This window comes from Rattus norvegicus, chromosome 13 (genome assembly GCF_021556685.1).
Source record: "Rattus norvegicus strain SHRSP/BbbUtx chromosome 13, alternate assembly SHRSP_T2T, whole genome shotgun sequence".
NCBI classification, from domain to species: Eukaryota; Metazoa; Chordata; class Mammalia; order Rodentia; family Muridae; genus Rattus; species Rattus norvegicus.
In genome coordinates, this window is record NC_141546.1 from 74088899 (window position 1) to 74103709 (window position 14811).

General features: G+C 36.8%; 1 protein-coding gene across 5 annotated transcripts in view; it reads left to right on the plus strand.

Annotated features, from left to right (window-relative positions):
- Cop1 (COP1, E3 ubiquitin ligase) overlaps positions 1–14811 on the plus strand; it is a 132587-nt gene that overhangs the window by 94133 nt on the left and 23643 nt on the right. For all 5 annotated transcript variants that reach the window (NM_001428839.2, XM_087581236.1, NM_001428841.1 and 2 more), the window contains 3 exons: positions 10857–10974; positions 13010–13134; positions 14345–14505. In NM_001428839.2, coding sequence (NP_001415768.1) covers positions 10857–10974; positions 13010–13134; positions 14345–14505 — 404 coding nt within the window. The remainder of the gene's footprint in view (positions 1–10856; positions 10975–13009; positions 13135–14344; positions 14506–14811) is intronic.

Genomic DNA, 14811 nt, shown 5'->3' on the forward strand with positions numbered 1-14811 from the left:
TTTATTGGATAGTAGCCCTCTATCAGATATAGCATTGGTAAAGATCTTTTCCCAATTTGTTTATTGCCATTTTGACAACAACAAGTGTCATTTTGGCAACAGGCAAGTGCCCTTTGCCTTACAGAACTGTGTAGTTTTATGAGGTCCCATTTGTCAATTCTTGACCTTAGAGCTAAAGCCATTGGTGGTCTGTTCAGGAAATTCTCCTCAGTACCCATATGTTCAACACTCTTCCACACTTTTTCTTCAGTTAGTTTGAGTGTATCTGGTTTGATGTGGAGATCCTTGATCCACTTGAACTTGAGCTTTGTACAGGCTCTGGCTAGGACTTCGAGAACTATATTGAATAAGTAGAGAGAGTGGACAGTCTTATCTAGTCTCTGATTTTCGTGGAATTGCTTCAAGTTTCTATTTAGTTTGATGTTGGCTACTGATTTGCTGTATATTGCTTTTACTATACTAAGCTATGAGCCTTTAATTCCTAATATTTCTAAGACTTTTATCATTTAGGAGTGTTCAATTTTGTCAAATGTTTTCTCAGCATCTAATGAGATGATCATATGGTTATTTTCTTTGAGGTTGTTTATATAGTGGATTACGTTGATGGATTTCCGTATATTGAACCATCTCTGCATCCCTGGGCCTACTTGATCATGATGGATGATCATTTTGATGTGTTCTTGGATTTGGTTTGCCAGAATTTTATTGAATATTTTTGCATCAATATTCATAAGGAAAATTGTTCAGAAGTTCTCTTTCTTTGTTGGGTCTTTGTGTAGTTTAGGTATAAGCATAATTGTGGCTTCATAAAAGGAATCGGGTAGTGTTCCTTCTGTTTCTATTTTGTTGAATAGTTTGGACAGTATTGATTGATAGGAGATCTTCTATGAAGGTATGATAGAATTCTGCACTAAACCCATCTGTTCCTGGGCTTGTTTTGATTGGGAGACTTTTAATCATTGCTTATATTTTTTTAGGGGTTATTTAGATAGTTTATCTGATCCTGGTTTAACTTTGATACCTAGTATCTGTCTAGAAAATTGTCTGTTTCATCCAGATTTTCCAGTTTTGTTGAGTATATGCTTTTGTAGTAGGATCTGATTTTTTTTTTTTAATTTCCTCAGTTTCTGTTGTTATGCCTCCCTTTTTATTTCTGTTTTTGTTAATTTGAATACTGTCTCTGCTTAGTCTGTCTAAGAGTTTATCTATCTTGTTGATTTTCTCAAAGAACCAGCCCCCGGTCTTGTTGATTCTTTTTTCCTTTCGTTTCTAGTTGGTTGATTTCAGCCCTGGGTTTGGTTGTTTTCTGCCATGTGCTCCTCTACAGTCTATTTGCTTTTTTTGTTCTAGAGCTTTTATGTGTGCTGTCAAGCTGCTAGTGTTTGCTTTCTCCTCTTTCTTTTTGGAGGCGCTCAGGGCTGAGTTTTCCTCTTATCACTGCTTTCACTGTGTTCATAAATTTTGGTATGTTGTGCCTTCATTTTCATTAAATTTGAAAAAATCTATAATTTCTTTATTTCTTTTTTGACCAAGTTATCATTAAGTAGAGCATTGTTCTACTTCCATGCGTATGTGGGCTTTCTGTCATTTTGGTTGTTATTGAAAACCAGCCTTAATCCGTGATTATCTGATAGGATGCATGGGATTATTTCATTCTTCTTATATCTGTTGAGACCTGTTTTGGAACCCATTAAATGGTCGGTTTTGGTGAAGGTACCATGAGGTGCCGAGAAGAAGGTCTATTCTTTTGTTTTAGGATGAAATGTTCTATAAATATTCGTTAAATCCATTTGGCTCCTAACCTATTAGTTTCTCTGTGTCTCTGTTTAGTTTCTGTTTCTATGATCAGTCCATTGCTAACAGTGGGATTTGAAGTCTCCCACTATTACTATGTGAGGTGCAATATGTGCTTTGAGCTTTAGTAAGGTTTCTTTTATGAATGCAAGTGCCTTGCATTTAGAGCTTAGAAGTTCAGGATTGACAGTTCATCTTGGTAGGTTTTTCCTTTGATGAGTATGAAGTGCCCTTCCTTATCTTTTATGATAACTTCTGGTTGAAAGTTAATTTTATACAATATTAGAATGGGTACTTCAGCTTTTTACTTGGGTTCATTTGCTTGGAAAATTGTTTTCCAGCCTTTTACTCTGAAGGAGTTTTTGTCTTTGTCACTGAGATGTGTTTCCCATCTCCAGTAAATGCTGGGTTCTTTTTTCGAATCATGTCTGTTAGTCTTTGTCTTTTCATTGGAATTGAGTCCATTGGTGTTGTGAGATATTAGGACCAATGATTGTTGTTTACCTTTTTTAGTTTTTAGTTGTTGGAGGTACAATTATTTTTGTGTGGCTCTCTTCTTTTTGGTTTGTTGTAAGAAGATTACTTTCTTGTTTTTTCTAGGGTGTAGTTTCCCTCCTTGATTGGAGTTTTCCATCTATTATCCTTCGTAGTGCTGGATTTGTGGAAAGATGTGTAAATTTGCTTTTGTCATGGAATATCTTGGTATCTCCATCTCTGGTAATTGAGGGTTTTTCTGGATATAGTAGCCTGGGCTGGCATTTTTCTTCTCTTAGGGTCTGTATGACTTCTGTCCAGGATCTTCTGGCTTTCATAGTCTCTGGTGAGAAGTCTGGTGTGATTGTGATAGGTCTACATTTTTATGTTTCTTGACCTTTTCCCCTTCTGCTTTTAATATCCTTTGTTTTGTTTTGTGCATTTGGTGTTTTGACTATTATGTGATGGGAAGAATTTCTGTTCTGGTTCAATCTATTAGGAGTTCTGTAGGCTTCTTGTATGTTTATGGTCATCTCTTTCTTTAGGTTAGGGAAATTTTCTTCTAATTTTGTTGAAGATATTTATTGGTCCTTTAAGTTGGGAGTCTTTACTCTCTCTATACCTATTATCCTTAGGTTTGGTCTTCTTCTTGTGTCCTGGATTTTCTGCATGTTTTGGGTTAGGAGCTTTTTGCGTTTTACATTTTCTTTGATGGTTGGGTCAATGTTTTCTATGGTGTCTTCTGCCCCTGAGATTCTCTCTTCTGTCTCTTGTATTCTGTTGGTGATGCTTGCGTCTATGACTCCTGATCTCTTCCCTGGGTTTTCTATCTACAGGGTCCTTTCTTTATTGTTTCTATTTCCATTTGTAGATCCTAGGTGGTTTTGTTTGGATTCCTTCGCCTGTTTGGTTGTGTTTTCCTCTTATTCTTTAAGGGATTTTTGTGTTTCCTCTTTAAGGGCTTCTAATTGTTTACCTTTGTTGTCCTGTATTTCTTTTTTTTTTAATTACATATATATGATTTTATTTCTCAAATACGGAGCGCTTTTTAGATATATATCTTATTTGTCATGGAAAAGCTTATCGGCCGGATCCTCTTCTATGCTTGGCTTGAGTAAATGAAGATCAAACTGAATTTAACTTGATTCTTTAAGTCTTAAGTCTCTTCAAAATAAAGAAAAATTTCCATTCCTTTTGGGCATTAATTTTCTTGCTATATTATAACTAAAATACTCATGAAATAATATGATAATTGTCTATCAACCTGCTGTATCAGATCTTATTATGCTATTTTGCCTTAAGCAATCAGTTGTTTGTTTTTTTTTTTTTTTATTAACTTGAGTATTTCTTATTTACATTTCGAGTGTTATTCCCTTTCCCGGTTTCCGGGCAATCATCCCCCTAATCCCTCCCTCTCCCCTTCTTTATGGGTGTTCCCCTCCCCATCCTCCCCCCATTGCCGCCCTCCCCCCAACAATCTAGTTCACTGGGGGTTAAGTCTTAGCAGGACCAAGGGCTTCCCCTTCCACTGGTGATCTTACTAGAATATTCATTGCTACCTATGAGGTCAGAGTCCAGAGTCCAGGGTCAGTCCATGTATAGTCTTTAGGTAGTGGCTTAGTCCCTGGAAGCTCTGGTGGCTTGGCATTGTTGTTCATAAGGGGTCTCGAGCTCCTTCAAGCTCTTCGAGTTCTTTCTCTGATTCCTTCAATGGAGGTCCCGTTCTCAGTTCAGTGGTTTGCTGCTGGCATTTGCCTCTGTATTTGCTGTATTCTGGCTGTGTCTCTCAGGAGAGATCTACATCCGTCTCCTGCCGGCCTGCACTTCTTCGCTTCATCCATCTTGTCTAATTGGATGGCTGTATATGTATGGGCCACATGTGGGGCAGGCTCTGAATGGGTGTTCCTTCTGTGTCTGTTTTAATCTTTGCCTCTCTATTCCCTGCCAAGGGTATTCTTGTTCCCCTTTTAAAGAAGGAGTGAAGCATTCACATTTTGATCATTCGTCTTGAGTTTCATTTGTTCTAGGCATCTAGGGTAATTCAAGCTTTTGGGCTAATAGCCACTTATCAATGAGTGCATACCATGTGTGTTTTTCTGTGATTGGGTTACCTCACTCAGGATGATATTTTCCAGTTCCAACCATTTGCCTATGAATTTCATAAAGTCGTTGTTTTTGATAGCTGAGTAATATTCCATTGTGTAGATGTACCACATTTTCTGTATCCATTCCTCTGTTGAAGGGCATCTGGGTTCTTTCCAGCTTCTGGCTATTATAAATAAGGCTGCTATGAACATAGTGGAGCACGTGTCTTTTTTATATGTTGGGGCATCTTTTGGGTATATGCCCAAGAGAGGTATAGCTGGATCCTCAGGCAGTTCAATGTCCAATTTTCTGAGGAACCTCCAGACTGATTTCCAGAATGGTTGTACCAGTCTGCAATCCCACCAACAATGGAGGAGTGTTCCTCTTTCTCCACATCCTCGCCAGCATCTGCTGTCACCTGAGTTTTTGATCTTAGCCATTCTCACTGGCGTGAGGTGAAATCTCAGGGTTGTTTTGATTTGCATTTCCCTTATGACTAAAGATGTTGAACATTTCTTTAGGTGTTTCTCAGCCATTTGGCATTCCTCAGCTGTGAATTGTTTGTTTAGCTCTGAACCCCATTTTTTAATAGGGTTATTTGTCTCCCTGCGGTCTAACTTCTTGAGTTCTTTGTATATTTTGGATATAAGGCCTCTATCTTTTGTAAAGATCTTTTCCCAATCTGTTGGTTGCCGTTTTGTCCTAACCACAGTGTCCTTTGCCTTACAGAAGCTTTGTAGTTTTATGAGATCCCATTAGTCGATTCTTGATCTTAGAGCATAAGCCATTGGTGTTTTGTCAGGAAATTTTTTCCCGTGCCCATGTGTCCTGTATTTCTTTAAGGGAGTTATTTATATCCTTCTTAAAGTCCTCTGTCATCATCATGAGATGTGATTTTAAATCCAAATTTTGCTTTTCTGGTGTGTTAGAATATCCAGTATTTGCTTTGGTGGGAGAACTGGGTTCTGGTGATGCCAGGTAGTCTTGGTTTCTGTTGCTTAGGTTTTTTTTTTTTTTTTTTTTTTTTTTGCCTTTTTTTTGCCTTTTTTTCGGAGCTGGGGACCAAACCCAGGGCCTTGTGCTTGCTAGGCAAACACTCTACCACTGAGCTAAATCCCCAACCCCTGTTGCTTAGGTTCTTACACTTGCCTCTCACCATCTGTTTGTCTCTGGTGTTGGCTGTTCTTGCTGTCTCTGACAGTGGCTTGACCTTCCTGTAAGCCTATGTATCAGCACTTTTGCAAGCCAGCTTTCTCCCAGTGGTATCTGGGTACAGAGAGCTGTGTCACAGGGTCAGCTCTGGGAAGAGGCAGAAACCAGAAGGATCCTGTCTCAGACTGCTCCTGAGTTTATGTATCCTGAGCACTCCTGACGGGTCCCTTAGAGCAGAAGGGGTGTTCTTCCTTCTGCTCTCAGGTGTGTCAGTGCTCTTGGTGACTCGCTTTCAGCTCTGGGTGCAGGCAGAGACTGGAGGGATCCTCTCTCCCTGACTGCTCCTAGGTTCCTTGTCCTGAGGGCTCTAGGTGGATTCCTCTTGGGCCAGGAATGTGAGCAGAGAACTCTCAGGATTGTCTGCACTTTTGAGAGTCCAGCTCTCTTCCTCCTTGGGATTTGGGTATAGAGAGTTGTGTGACCGTGTCAGCTCAGGGCACAGGCAGAAACCAGAAGCATAGGTTTTCTTTTCATCGTTATGCTATACTGAGAGGTGCATCATTCTCATCTACCGCTATTCCTAATTGTGATATCTTTTCGACTATCTCTAACACCTTGAGACGGGCTTGTGGATTCTTGTTGGCTGTCTGCTAAATGTTTATGTATATTTTTCTTAGAGACTAACTGAGTAGTGTTTATTAAGCAGCTGTATTGAAAGGATCGGGAACTTTTTAAGAAGTTTATTAGTTTCTTTGACTTTATTCATGTCCTATTATGCATAAACACCACAGAGGAATAAACATGCCAATCATTTATCACGGAGTATATGCTAATGTAGTATTTTATGAATGATAGATAATTCTAGTCATAACAATGAGTTATTTGAAGTATTTTCACAATTCTGTTTTACATTTGTACACATAGAGTGGCAGTTTTATTGTGGGAGAACCATGAGTTTCAGAAAAGGTCACATTCTTGGCCTACTCTTAATTTTTGTGTTTACATTTTTCATCACTTTAAGGCTTATGTTAAGATAAATAACCATAATTCAATATGTGAAAGTTCTTTGATATTTTTTCATAATAATATTTTTTTCTTTCTGAGAAGCTAACATGTACAGAGCACCTTAACAACATTTAACAATGACATGTTCAAGCCTTATCTTCATCAGTGCTACTGTTTTCATACATCTCTCACTGCCCTGTTGACTTACTCTTGTCTTCACATCAATCAGAAATGTAATCTTGAACAAGTTGGCTCTCATCAGTAGATTCTCATTTTGATGCTGCTCATTCTGTACATGCTAGATATAAACATCTTAAAATATTTTTCTCTGGTACAAATTGCTGTTTTTTTTAACTTCTTTACTTTTCCATTGAAGCCTTAATGTTCATATTTTCAAAATCAGCAAAATTAATGTATTACAAAAGTAATTAACAGTAATTAGTTAGAATTACAGGTATTTTATAGTTCTGGGAGCATTATTATTTATGTTGTATGGCTCCCCATATAATTTCATATAATTTATTTATTTTAATTTGGATTGTTTTCATAAGTGAAATTTTATAGTTTGTTTCCTATAGGGTCAGGAATTTCTCTGGTCAACTTTCTTTTTTATATATAATTTTGTTGTGATTTTAAGCAAAATGGTAGTTTTATTCTCTATTGTGCTACTTTTTAAAAATACGAACAGAAACTGTTGCTGCTTGCCTTTCCAATACACATACTAGGTTCCATATAAATATAGTAGCTTCTAATAGATTTTGAGTTAACATCAGCCAAATATGTTAGTTCTTCTTCAGCAGTGATTCGTTGCAGTTCCTTCCTCAGTACAAGACCAGAGACAGAGCTGTGTGCACTAGTGTCTGTGTCCCATGTCCTTTGCACTTAGTTGTCTTTTCTTGTTCTGTTATTAGAACATCTATTTTCATAAACTAGCCTATTGAAAGCAAATAATTTAATTTATTACATTTTGCTTTAATATATAATGAGTATTTTATCCAATCCAGTACCTTTCAGAATCAGTTCACTAGGTCTAGGTTTATTCTATCGACGTCTTGATGCTTATTCACTTTGTCAGTCATGGTTATGTTTGTTTTTCTTGAATAACCATGGCTTGAACAGTAGGTAGATAACTCTACCATCTAAGGATGCCACTAGGCTTCTATTCCTGAGAAGTTTCCTGTGTTATAGGCAGTCACCTGGGAGCCGAGCCTCTGGGCATGCCTGTGTAAGGTTATGTCAGTGACATTAATAGATGATGCGAGGAGACCCATCTTGACTAATGGGTAAGACTGTTCCCTGGGCAGAATCCTGGGTTGTGTACCTGGAGAAAGCACACACTAGCATAAATGTATTTGTTATTCTTTGCTTCAATGGATATGTGTGCAGGATGAGCAGCTCCTGCTCCTGTGACTTCTGCACCGTCTTGGTGGGATGAAGGTACACTATGAATAGAGCTTCTCTGGTTACTCTGTTGTCTTCTGTATGTACATGTAGTCTCTTCCTCATTCTGGTACTGCTTGATGTTGGCTTGTTACATGTGGCATTTACTATGTTGAAGTATGTTTCTTTTCTGCCTTCAATTTTATCATCAAGACCTGGTGAAATTTTACCAAGTATTTTATCTGCATTTGTTGAAACAAAGTTTTTAGTCTTTCATTTATTTGGTAGAGTATGAATGTCATTGGTCCATGTATGTTGAGTTATCTTCCATCTCTGCCTGGGAGTAATAGGTTGTTTTCTGAACCTTCCTTCCTCTTTTTTATGTTTCCTTAGTTGGTTCATGCATCTCTCTCTCTCTGTCTCTGTGTGTCTCTGTCTCTGTGTGTCTCTGTGTGTGTGTGTGTGTGTGTGTGTGTGTGTATGCGCGTGCGTACATGCAATATGTGATACACAAGTAGAAGAAGTCAGAGAACTACTTGCTCTAATCAATTCTCTTCACCTCCTTAATTTCAGGGATCAAAGTGAGGTGGTCAGGGTTGGTGGCAAGTGCTTTAACTCCATCTGAGCCATCTTGCCATACTCATTTTTGGTTTTGTTTTTAAGATTTTATTTTTATACATGTGTGTGTGTATGAATATATGCTGTGTATATGTAAGCCCATGGAGAACAGAAGAGGGTGGCAGATCTTGTGGAGATAGAGGTACAGGTGGTCGTGAGCCATGCGCTGCTGAGAGATAATCTTGGATGGACGCTCTGGAAGAGCATCACTCACTGGCTCTGCTTTCTGGGTGTGCACCTTTGCTGCTCTATGCTTCCTCTTTCTACTGCTGCTGCTGGATTCTGTCACTGTAGGCATATTGTGGTTTTCTTTGTATTTGTTTTGGGATATTTAATATTTTTCTTTTCATTTTTCTTACTCCATTAATTGTTCATAAGTTTTTAACTCACATGTAATTATATATAATATCCAAAGTTTTATTATTGATTTTCAGGCTAATTCAAATTACAGTTGGAAATAATACTGGACAATTCAGTATTTCAAAGTGTACTGAGACTTTTTTCACTGCCTATCATATTACCTGTATTGGAAACTCCTCCATGTATTATTGAAAAGAACTAATATTTTCTAGCATTGGAGGGCACATACTATAAATGAATCTTTAGTTTCACTTGGTCCAGAGTATAGCTTATTTCTCTTGTTTATCGGTTTTCTGTCCAGACAGTCTGTATATTAGTGGCAGCGGCTTTTAAATTCCTCTGTTACTAAACTGAAATCTCTCCTCAGGCCTATTAATATTTTTCATATTTATTTCTATGCTCAAATATTGAGTGCTTTCATGCTAAGAGTTATTCCTCTTTCTCTAATTTAGCCCCTTTATATTGTGACCCACCTTGCCCATTTTGATAATATGATTTTAAGTCTCTTATGTAAGTACTAAATTACTGTTTAGTTTCTTTTTGAAAATTCCATTTGCATGGGATATCTTTAATTTTCTATAGTTTAAGTTAGGATTAGCTTTAAGGGTATAAAAACCCTCATTCCAATAGATAGAATGTATTTATGTCTTTAAGTATTATTGTTAATTTGATTGTTTTGTTCTTTAATTGCCTGCTCACAGCTATTTAAGACCCTCTCTCTGAATATTCATACCTACCAACCCTTTGTCATCTCTCTTTGACAACTTATATTCATTTTGGTTAGATGATCATTCCTTGAATGGTTTTGGTGTATATTCACACCCAATAGTGTCTTTGCATGAAAGGATTAAAGATTTATCATCTGGCATTGTATTTATCCTTCCAGATATTTTAAATAAGGTATTATTTTTTTCTGAGTGCTATTTAAATACTATACAGATTCCCCCAAAATAGAGATTTCCACCCCCAACCTGTATATATACTATTCAAGAGTTAGGGTACCTGGAAAGTGTGGTTCATCACTCTTGGAAGCCTCTTGGAAGACACTGATTTTTTTCCCTCTACGATGATCATGGACAAACTAGACCCCATGTTCCTATATAGCAATTTGACTATTACTTCCTTTCATCTCTAGTGATAATGGCTTTGTCCATATTCTGCAAGCCATTGGGTTCAGTGACAGACATCTTTGTCTGAGTCATCCTTAGAGCACACAATCTGTTAAAACCGGCACAACACAGAGACTAGACATAGGACCATGGTGATGTGGCCTGTTTGCTGCTCTGATATTGGTATACTCGGAGCCTTAGACACCTAAGCCAGCTTCGCGTGATGCTGGCCAGAATACAAATTCTTTTTACTCTAGCCACAGCTTTCTTCGCCCCCTAGCACCAAGGTGAGTTCAGAATGTAGTTTTCTCCATGATAAAAAAGCTCTTAGGATCTAACTGACCCTGGGTTTCAATGGCCTGTTGATGTGGTTTTCTTTAGCATCAGGGCACTGCTTAGCATTGTGCTACCCAGGTTCAGGGGAGAGGTGGTAGAGGCAGCTCACTGATACCAGAGCAGTTTCACCCATAGCTTTATTGCGTGAGCATTGGCTTGGGGGGTGAACTTGAGGCTATGTAAGATGGTGGATCGCATCTTCATGTACTGTACTGGTACTAGGCTCTAAGCTTTACGCCTGCAGCTAGTTCTTCTTTCTTCTCTCTACCCTTAGTGGTTTCTCTTACTCCTTTCTGTTGTTGTCTTTGTATTTTAAATGTACTTGCTTCTCTTGGATTAAAGCAAGATACTGTGATCTCTCCTGGATTCCTTTCCTCTTCTGAGGGTAGTTTTTATAAACAATGCTTCCAAATAATGTTTCTTTGTGAAGATAATCTCCCTTATTCAGCCAACCCCATTGCTCTGGTGAAAATACCTAATCTAGTTAAAATGTTTTATCTCCCTTTTTTCATGCGCTCCATTTATCTTTTAATTTTATTTTAGATCACTGTGTCCACTACTACGATCTTCGTAACACTAAACAGCCAATAATGGTGTTCAAGGGGCACCGAAAAGCAGTGTCTTATGCCAAGTTTGTGAGTGGTGAAGAAATTGTCTCTGCGTGAGTATTCTCCTTGGAGGGCGAGCGTGATGCAGAGGTTTGCTCATTGATGCTGTAGTTTATGCAGAGAAGTTCCCCAGATTACTTTCTCAGATAGCAATAGATTTGCGTGGTTTCTATTGAAGTACATGTATCTTATTTGCTTTGTTCATTTTTATATTATTTGTGAATAAAATAAAGTATTACTCTTTGTTAAGCTCTCTTAAGTTATGTGTGTAATTTAATTAACATTTGAACCTCAAATTTTATTTTTGTTATTACCTGTGAAGAATTAACCAACATGTTTGGTGCAATAGAAAGAAAAATAATTTATTTGGTTAAAGTCAACTATATGTTACTACATAAATGTACTTTCAATGTAGTAGAATGATTGTTGATTTTAAATGACTTCTTGCTTTTTATAATAACCTAAACCAGTTTCTAAGTAAAATCTATATTAAAGAGATCTTTTTAAGTGTGTCTGCTTACATCCAGCAAATGTCCCTTGTAAAACCTTTTAGTTCCTTTTTTTTTTTTTAAGTATTAAATGTCAGTGATGTAAAGTAACCTATTGTCAAACTACAGAACTTTTCTGACAATATGGGAAGCTCCATATTTTGGTTATCCATCTCATAATCTAGTAAAACAATATGTAATTTCACTCTACAGTGAAATTCTTTATTTTTTTCCTTGCCTCTTTATCTCCCGTAGACGATTGTTTATCCCAGTGCCTTGAATTCTGCTTTCTACTTTCACCCTCACACCAGTTGCTCTAAGAATTTGGTGATTTGGCAAGACAAAAGAGGACACAAAATACTCATAACAGCTTTCCAAGGAAGTTATGCAGATAATTAATTAATAAGCTTAAATTAAATGGTAGCTAAAGTATATTTTCTCTTTAGATAACTGTAATAGGCAGAAAATAACCTAAAAATGATGCACATTTTAAGTGGAAACATAAAAGAACATTTATTGCAACACTGGAATGAAGCAGATTAAAGCACATTTCTCTTAATTTTTTTCTTAAAGATTTATTTATCGACTTTATGCATATGACTATGCTGTCTTCACACCAGAAGAGGGCATCAGGTTCCATTACAGATGGCTGTGAGTCACCATGTGGTTGTTGGGAATTGAACTCAGGACCTGCTCTTTAACCTCTGATGTCCAGCCCCTAAAACACATTTCTAAAAGACCTGACATGCTTAAATCAAACAGTTTGGATCTTGGTAGTATTCAGTTATAAACTTCTGAACCTCAGTTTTCTCATCTCCAAAATGGGGCTAATCATAGCACTAAGGTTTTTAGCCTTTAACGTAATAAAGTAGGTAAAATGTGTATCATAATTTCCTGCTCAGTGACGATCAGTTTAATTAAAAAAACTGAATTATGTAGTCCCTCCCTTAACAAAAGTATAAGCAAGCAATTCAGTATAGGAAAGCAGTTTGCAAAATAGTACCAGTCCTAAAATTACCTTTGTCTATTAGAATCACCAGTGTTTTTTATGCAAAAAAATAAAAAGTTGTTTTGGGTAAGCAACTATATATATATATATATATATATATATATATATATATATATATATATATATTTACAGCAAAATAAACTGCATCGTGTAGTTTCCAACAATACCTCTCACCTGTAGGGGAGAAATAATTTATGTCTAGTATACCAGTAAGAGTTGAAAGATAAATCACAATGAGAAGATTGAGGGTCTCCCTGAAATGAAACACATCTCTCAGGGCAAAGTCTCATTATTTATTGGTGGTGGGACAGTGGTATTGATGACATTGATGATTGCTTTCTGTATACCCAGGCCCTATTGAAAGCATGTTAAACGAGTTCGGTTTTCACAGTGTTGAGCTCATTTAATTATGTAGATAATGCCATACCATATTTCACTGTTAACAATGGAGCCAATGAGGGCAAGACTTAGATATGTAGGTACCACAGACTACATATTGAACCTCAAAACTAGATTGCTTTTTTTAGTTACTAGTGGTGATAGTTTCATACCATGAAATCTAAACTTTACTCCTCTTTGTGTTTATCTCAGCTCAACAGACAGCCAACTAAAACTGTGGAATGTGGGGAAACCATACTGTCTACGTTCCTTCAAGGGTCATATTAATGAAAAAAACTTTGTAGGCCTTGCTTCCAATGGAGATTATATAGCTTGTGGTAAGTGAACTTGTACTTTTAAACAAACTTTGTGAAGACATGTCATGGCAGTTTTCAGTGCAGTCATCATAGCCTTGATGTCTAGGACTGCATTCTTTTCTTCTCCAGTCATGCTGGGAGCACTAGTTTTCCTTCTATGTATGAGCCATGTATCCATAGTATAGTATTGCCAAGGATTTTTCACTGCTCTCTTGTCATTCTAAATATGCCACAATTTCGGTAGGTATGTTAGAAACTATAGAAACTATAATAATTTCTGCTAGTAGTATTTTAAGAAGACATCTTTCAGATGCTTGATTCTCATTTTACCCTATCTAGTATTATTTTGATTTAGTAATCTGTTTGGGTTGCATGAATCTAATTTATGAGTTCTTATATATAGAATTTGTGCAAATTTAAATCAGAAATGGAAAAATGCAATTTGCTGTTATTCAACTGTTCTGATAGAGTAAATGAACTTTTGTCAACACTTTTAAATGATGTTGCCTTTATTCTTATTCTGTAAATCGTATTTTCTCCAATGTTTGATCTTGAATACCACCAAAGTAGATTTGCAGCACAATTATCCTTGGAGGCCCCTGAAGTGTGTCAGTTTGACTATTCACCTGATAGGGTAATGCTAGATGGGAAATAGACAGGCAGTGGCTTGGGCTATTCAAATTGGCATTCGTAAGTACTACAACTTTCACTTCCTCTCTTCATGCTAATATTTTCAAGTGCAGTTTAAGATTGTTTTAGTAACAACTTTTTAATGCACAGAACTCTGCTATGAGTGACTTTTTTGATACAAAATTTTTCAGTTTTAGAATTAACACTCATAAGTCATTTAACAATGCTTATTTCTTTAAATTAGTAAACAATAGTTTTTGTACCCTCTCTCACTTGGTTCCAAATTAATTGGTCTTGTGATCTTGTCTTTCAAAATTGAATATAAAAGGTAATTGGTCTCTTTAGTAAAACTTAGATTAGTAATTAGTGTTTGGGAACTGGGGCTAGAAATGAAGTCATTGTAGCTACAGGTCTTAGATTCCATTCCCAGCACACAGTGGGGAGATGATTGAAACGGTGACATTGTAGCTGGCCATGATGGCCAAGCATCTGAAAGGCAGAGGGAAACAATTGTGAGTTTAAGGACAATCAAGACTCTCAAATAAATATTTATGTATTCTAAGTTTTCCTATTCTAAAACAGTTACTTTATTTCTTTTTAGGAAGTGAGAACAACTCCCTCTACCTGTACTATAAAGGACTTTCTAAGACTTTGCTAACTTTTAAGTTTGATACAGTTAAGAGTGTATTAGATAAAGACCGGAAAGAAGATGACACCAATGAATTTGTCAGTGCTGTGTGTTGGCGGGCACTATCAGATGGGGTAAGTTTTCACATATATATTTTAAGCCTGGCATTTTATGAACACATGTAATAGGGCACGTTTCTAAAACAATTGCTTTGTTTTAGATTTTAAGGTATAGCTGGATAAATAGTAGGTGTCAGGCATCACTGTGCTGGGGGGGGCAGGGTTGTGCTAGGTGTAAGTATATTATGCTATACATCTTCTGCACCATATTTTAGCATAGCATTTTATGTCTGTCCTGATATAAACAAATACTTAATACCAAATATATCACCAGTGTCCTGTAGTACTTAGTATTAATACAGTGGCATGTAGTACAGATTC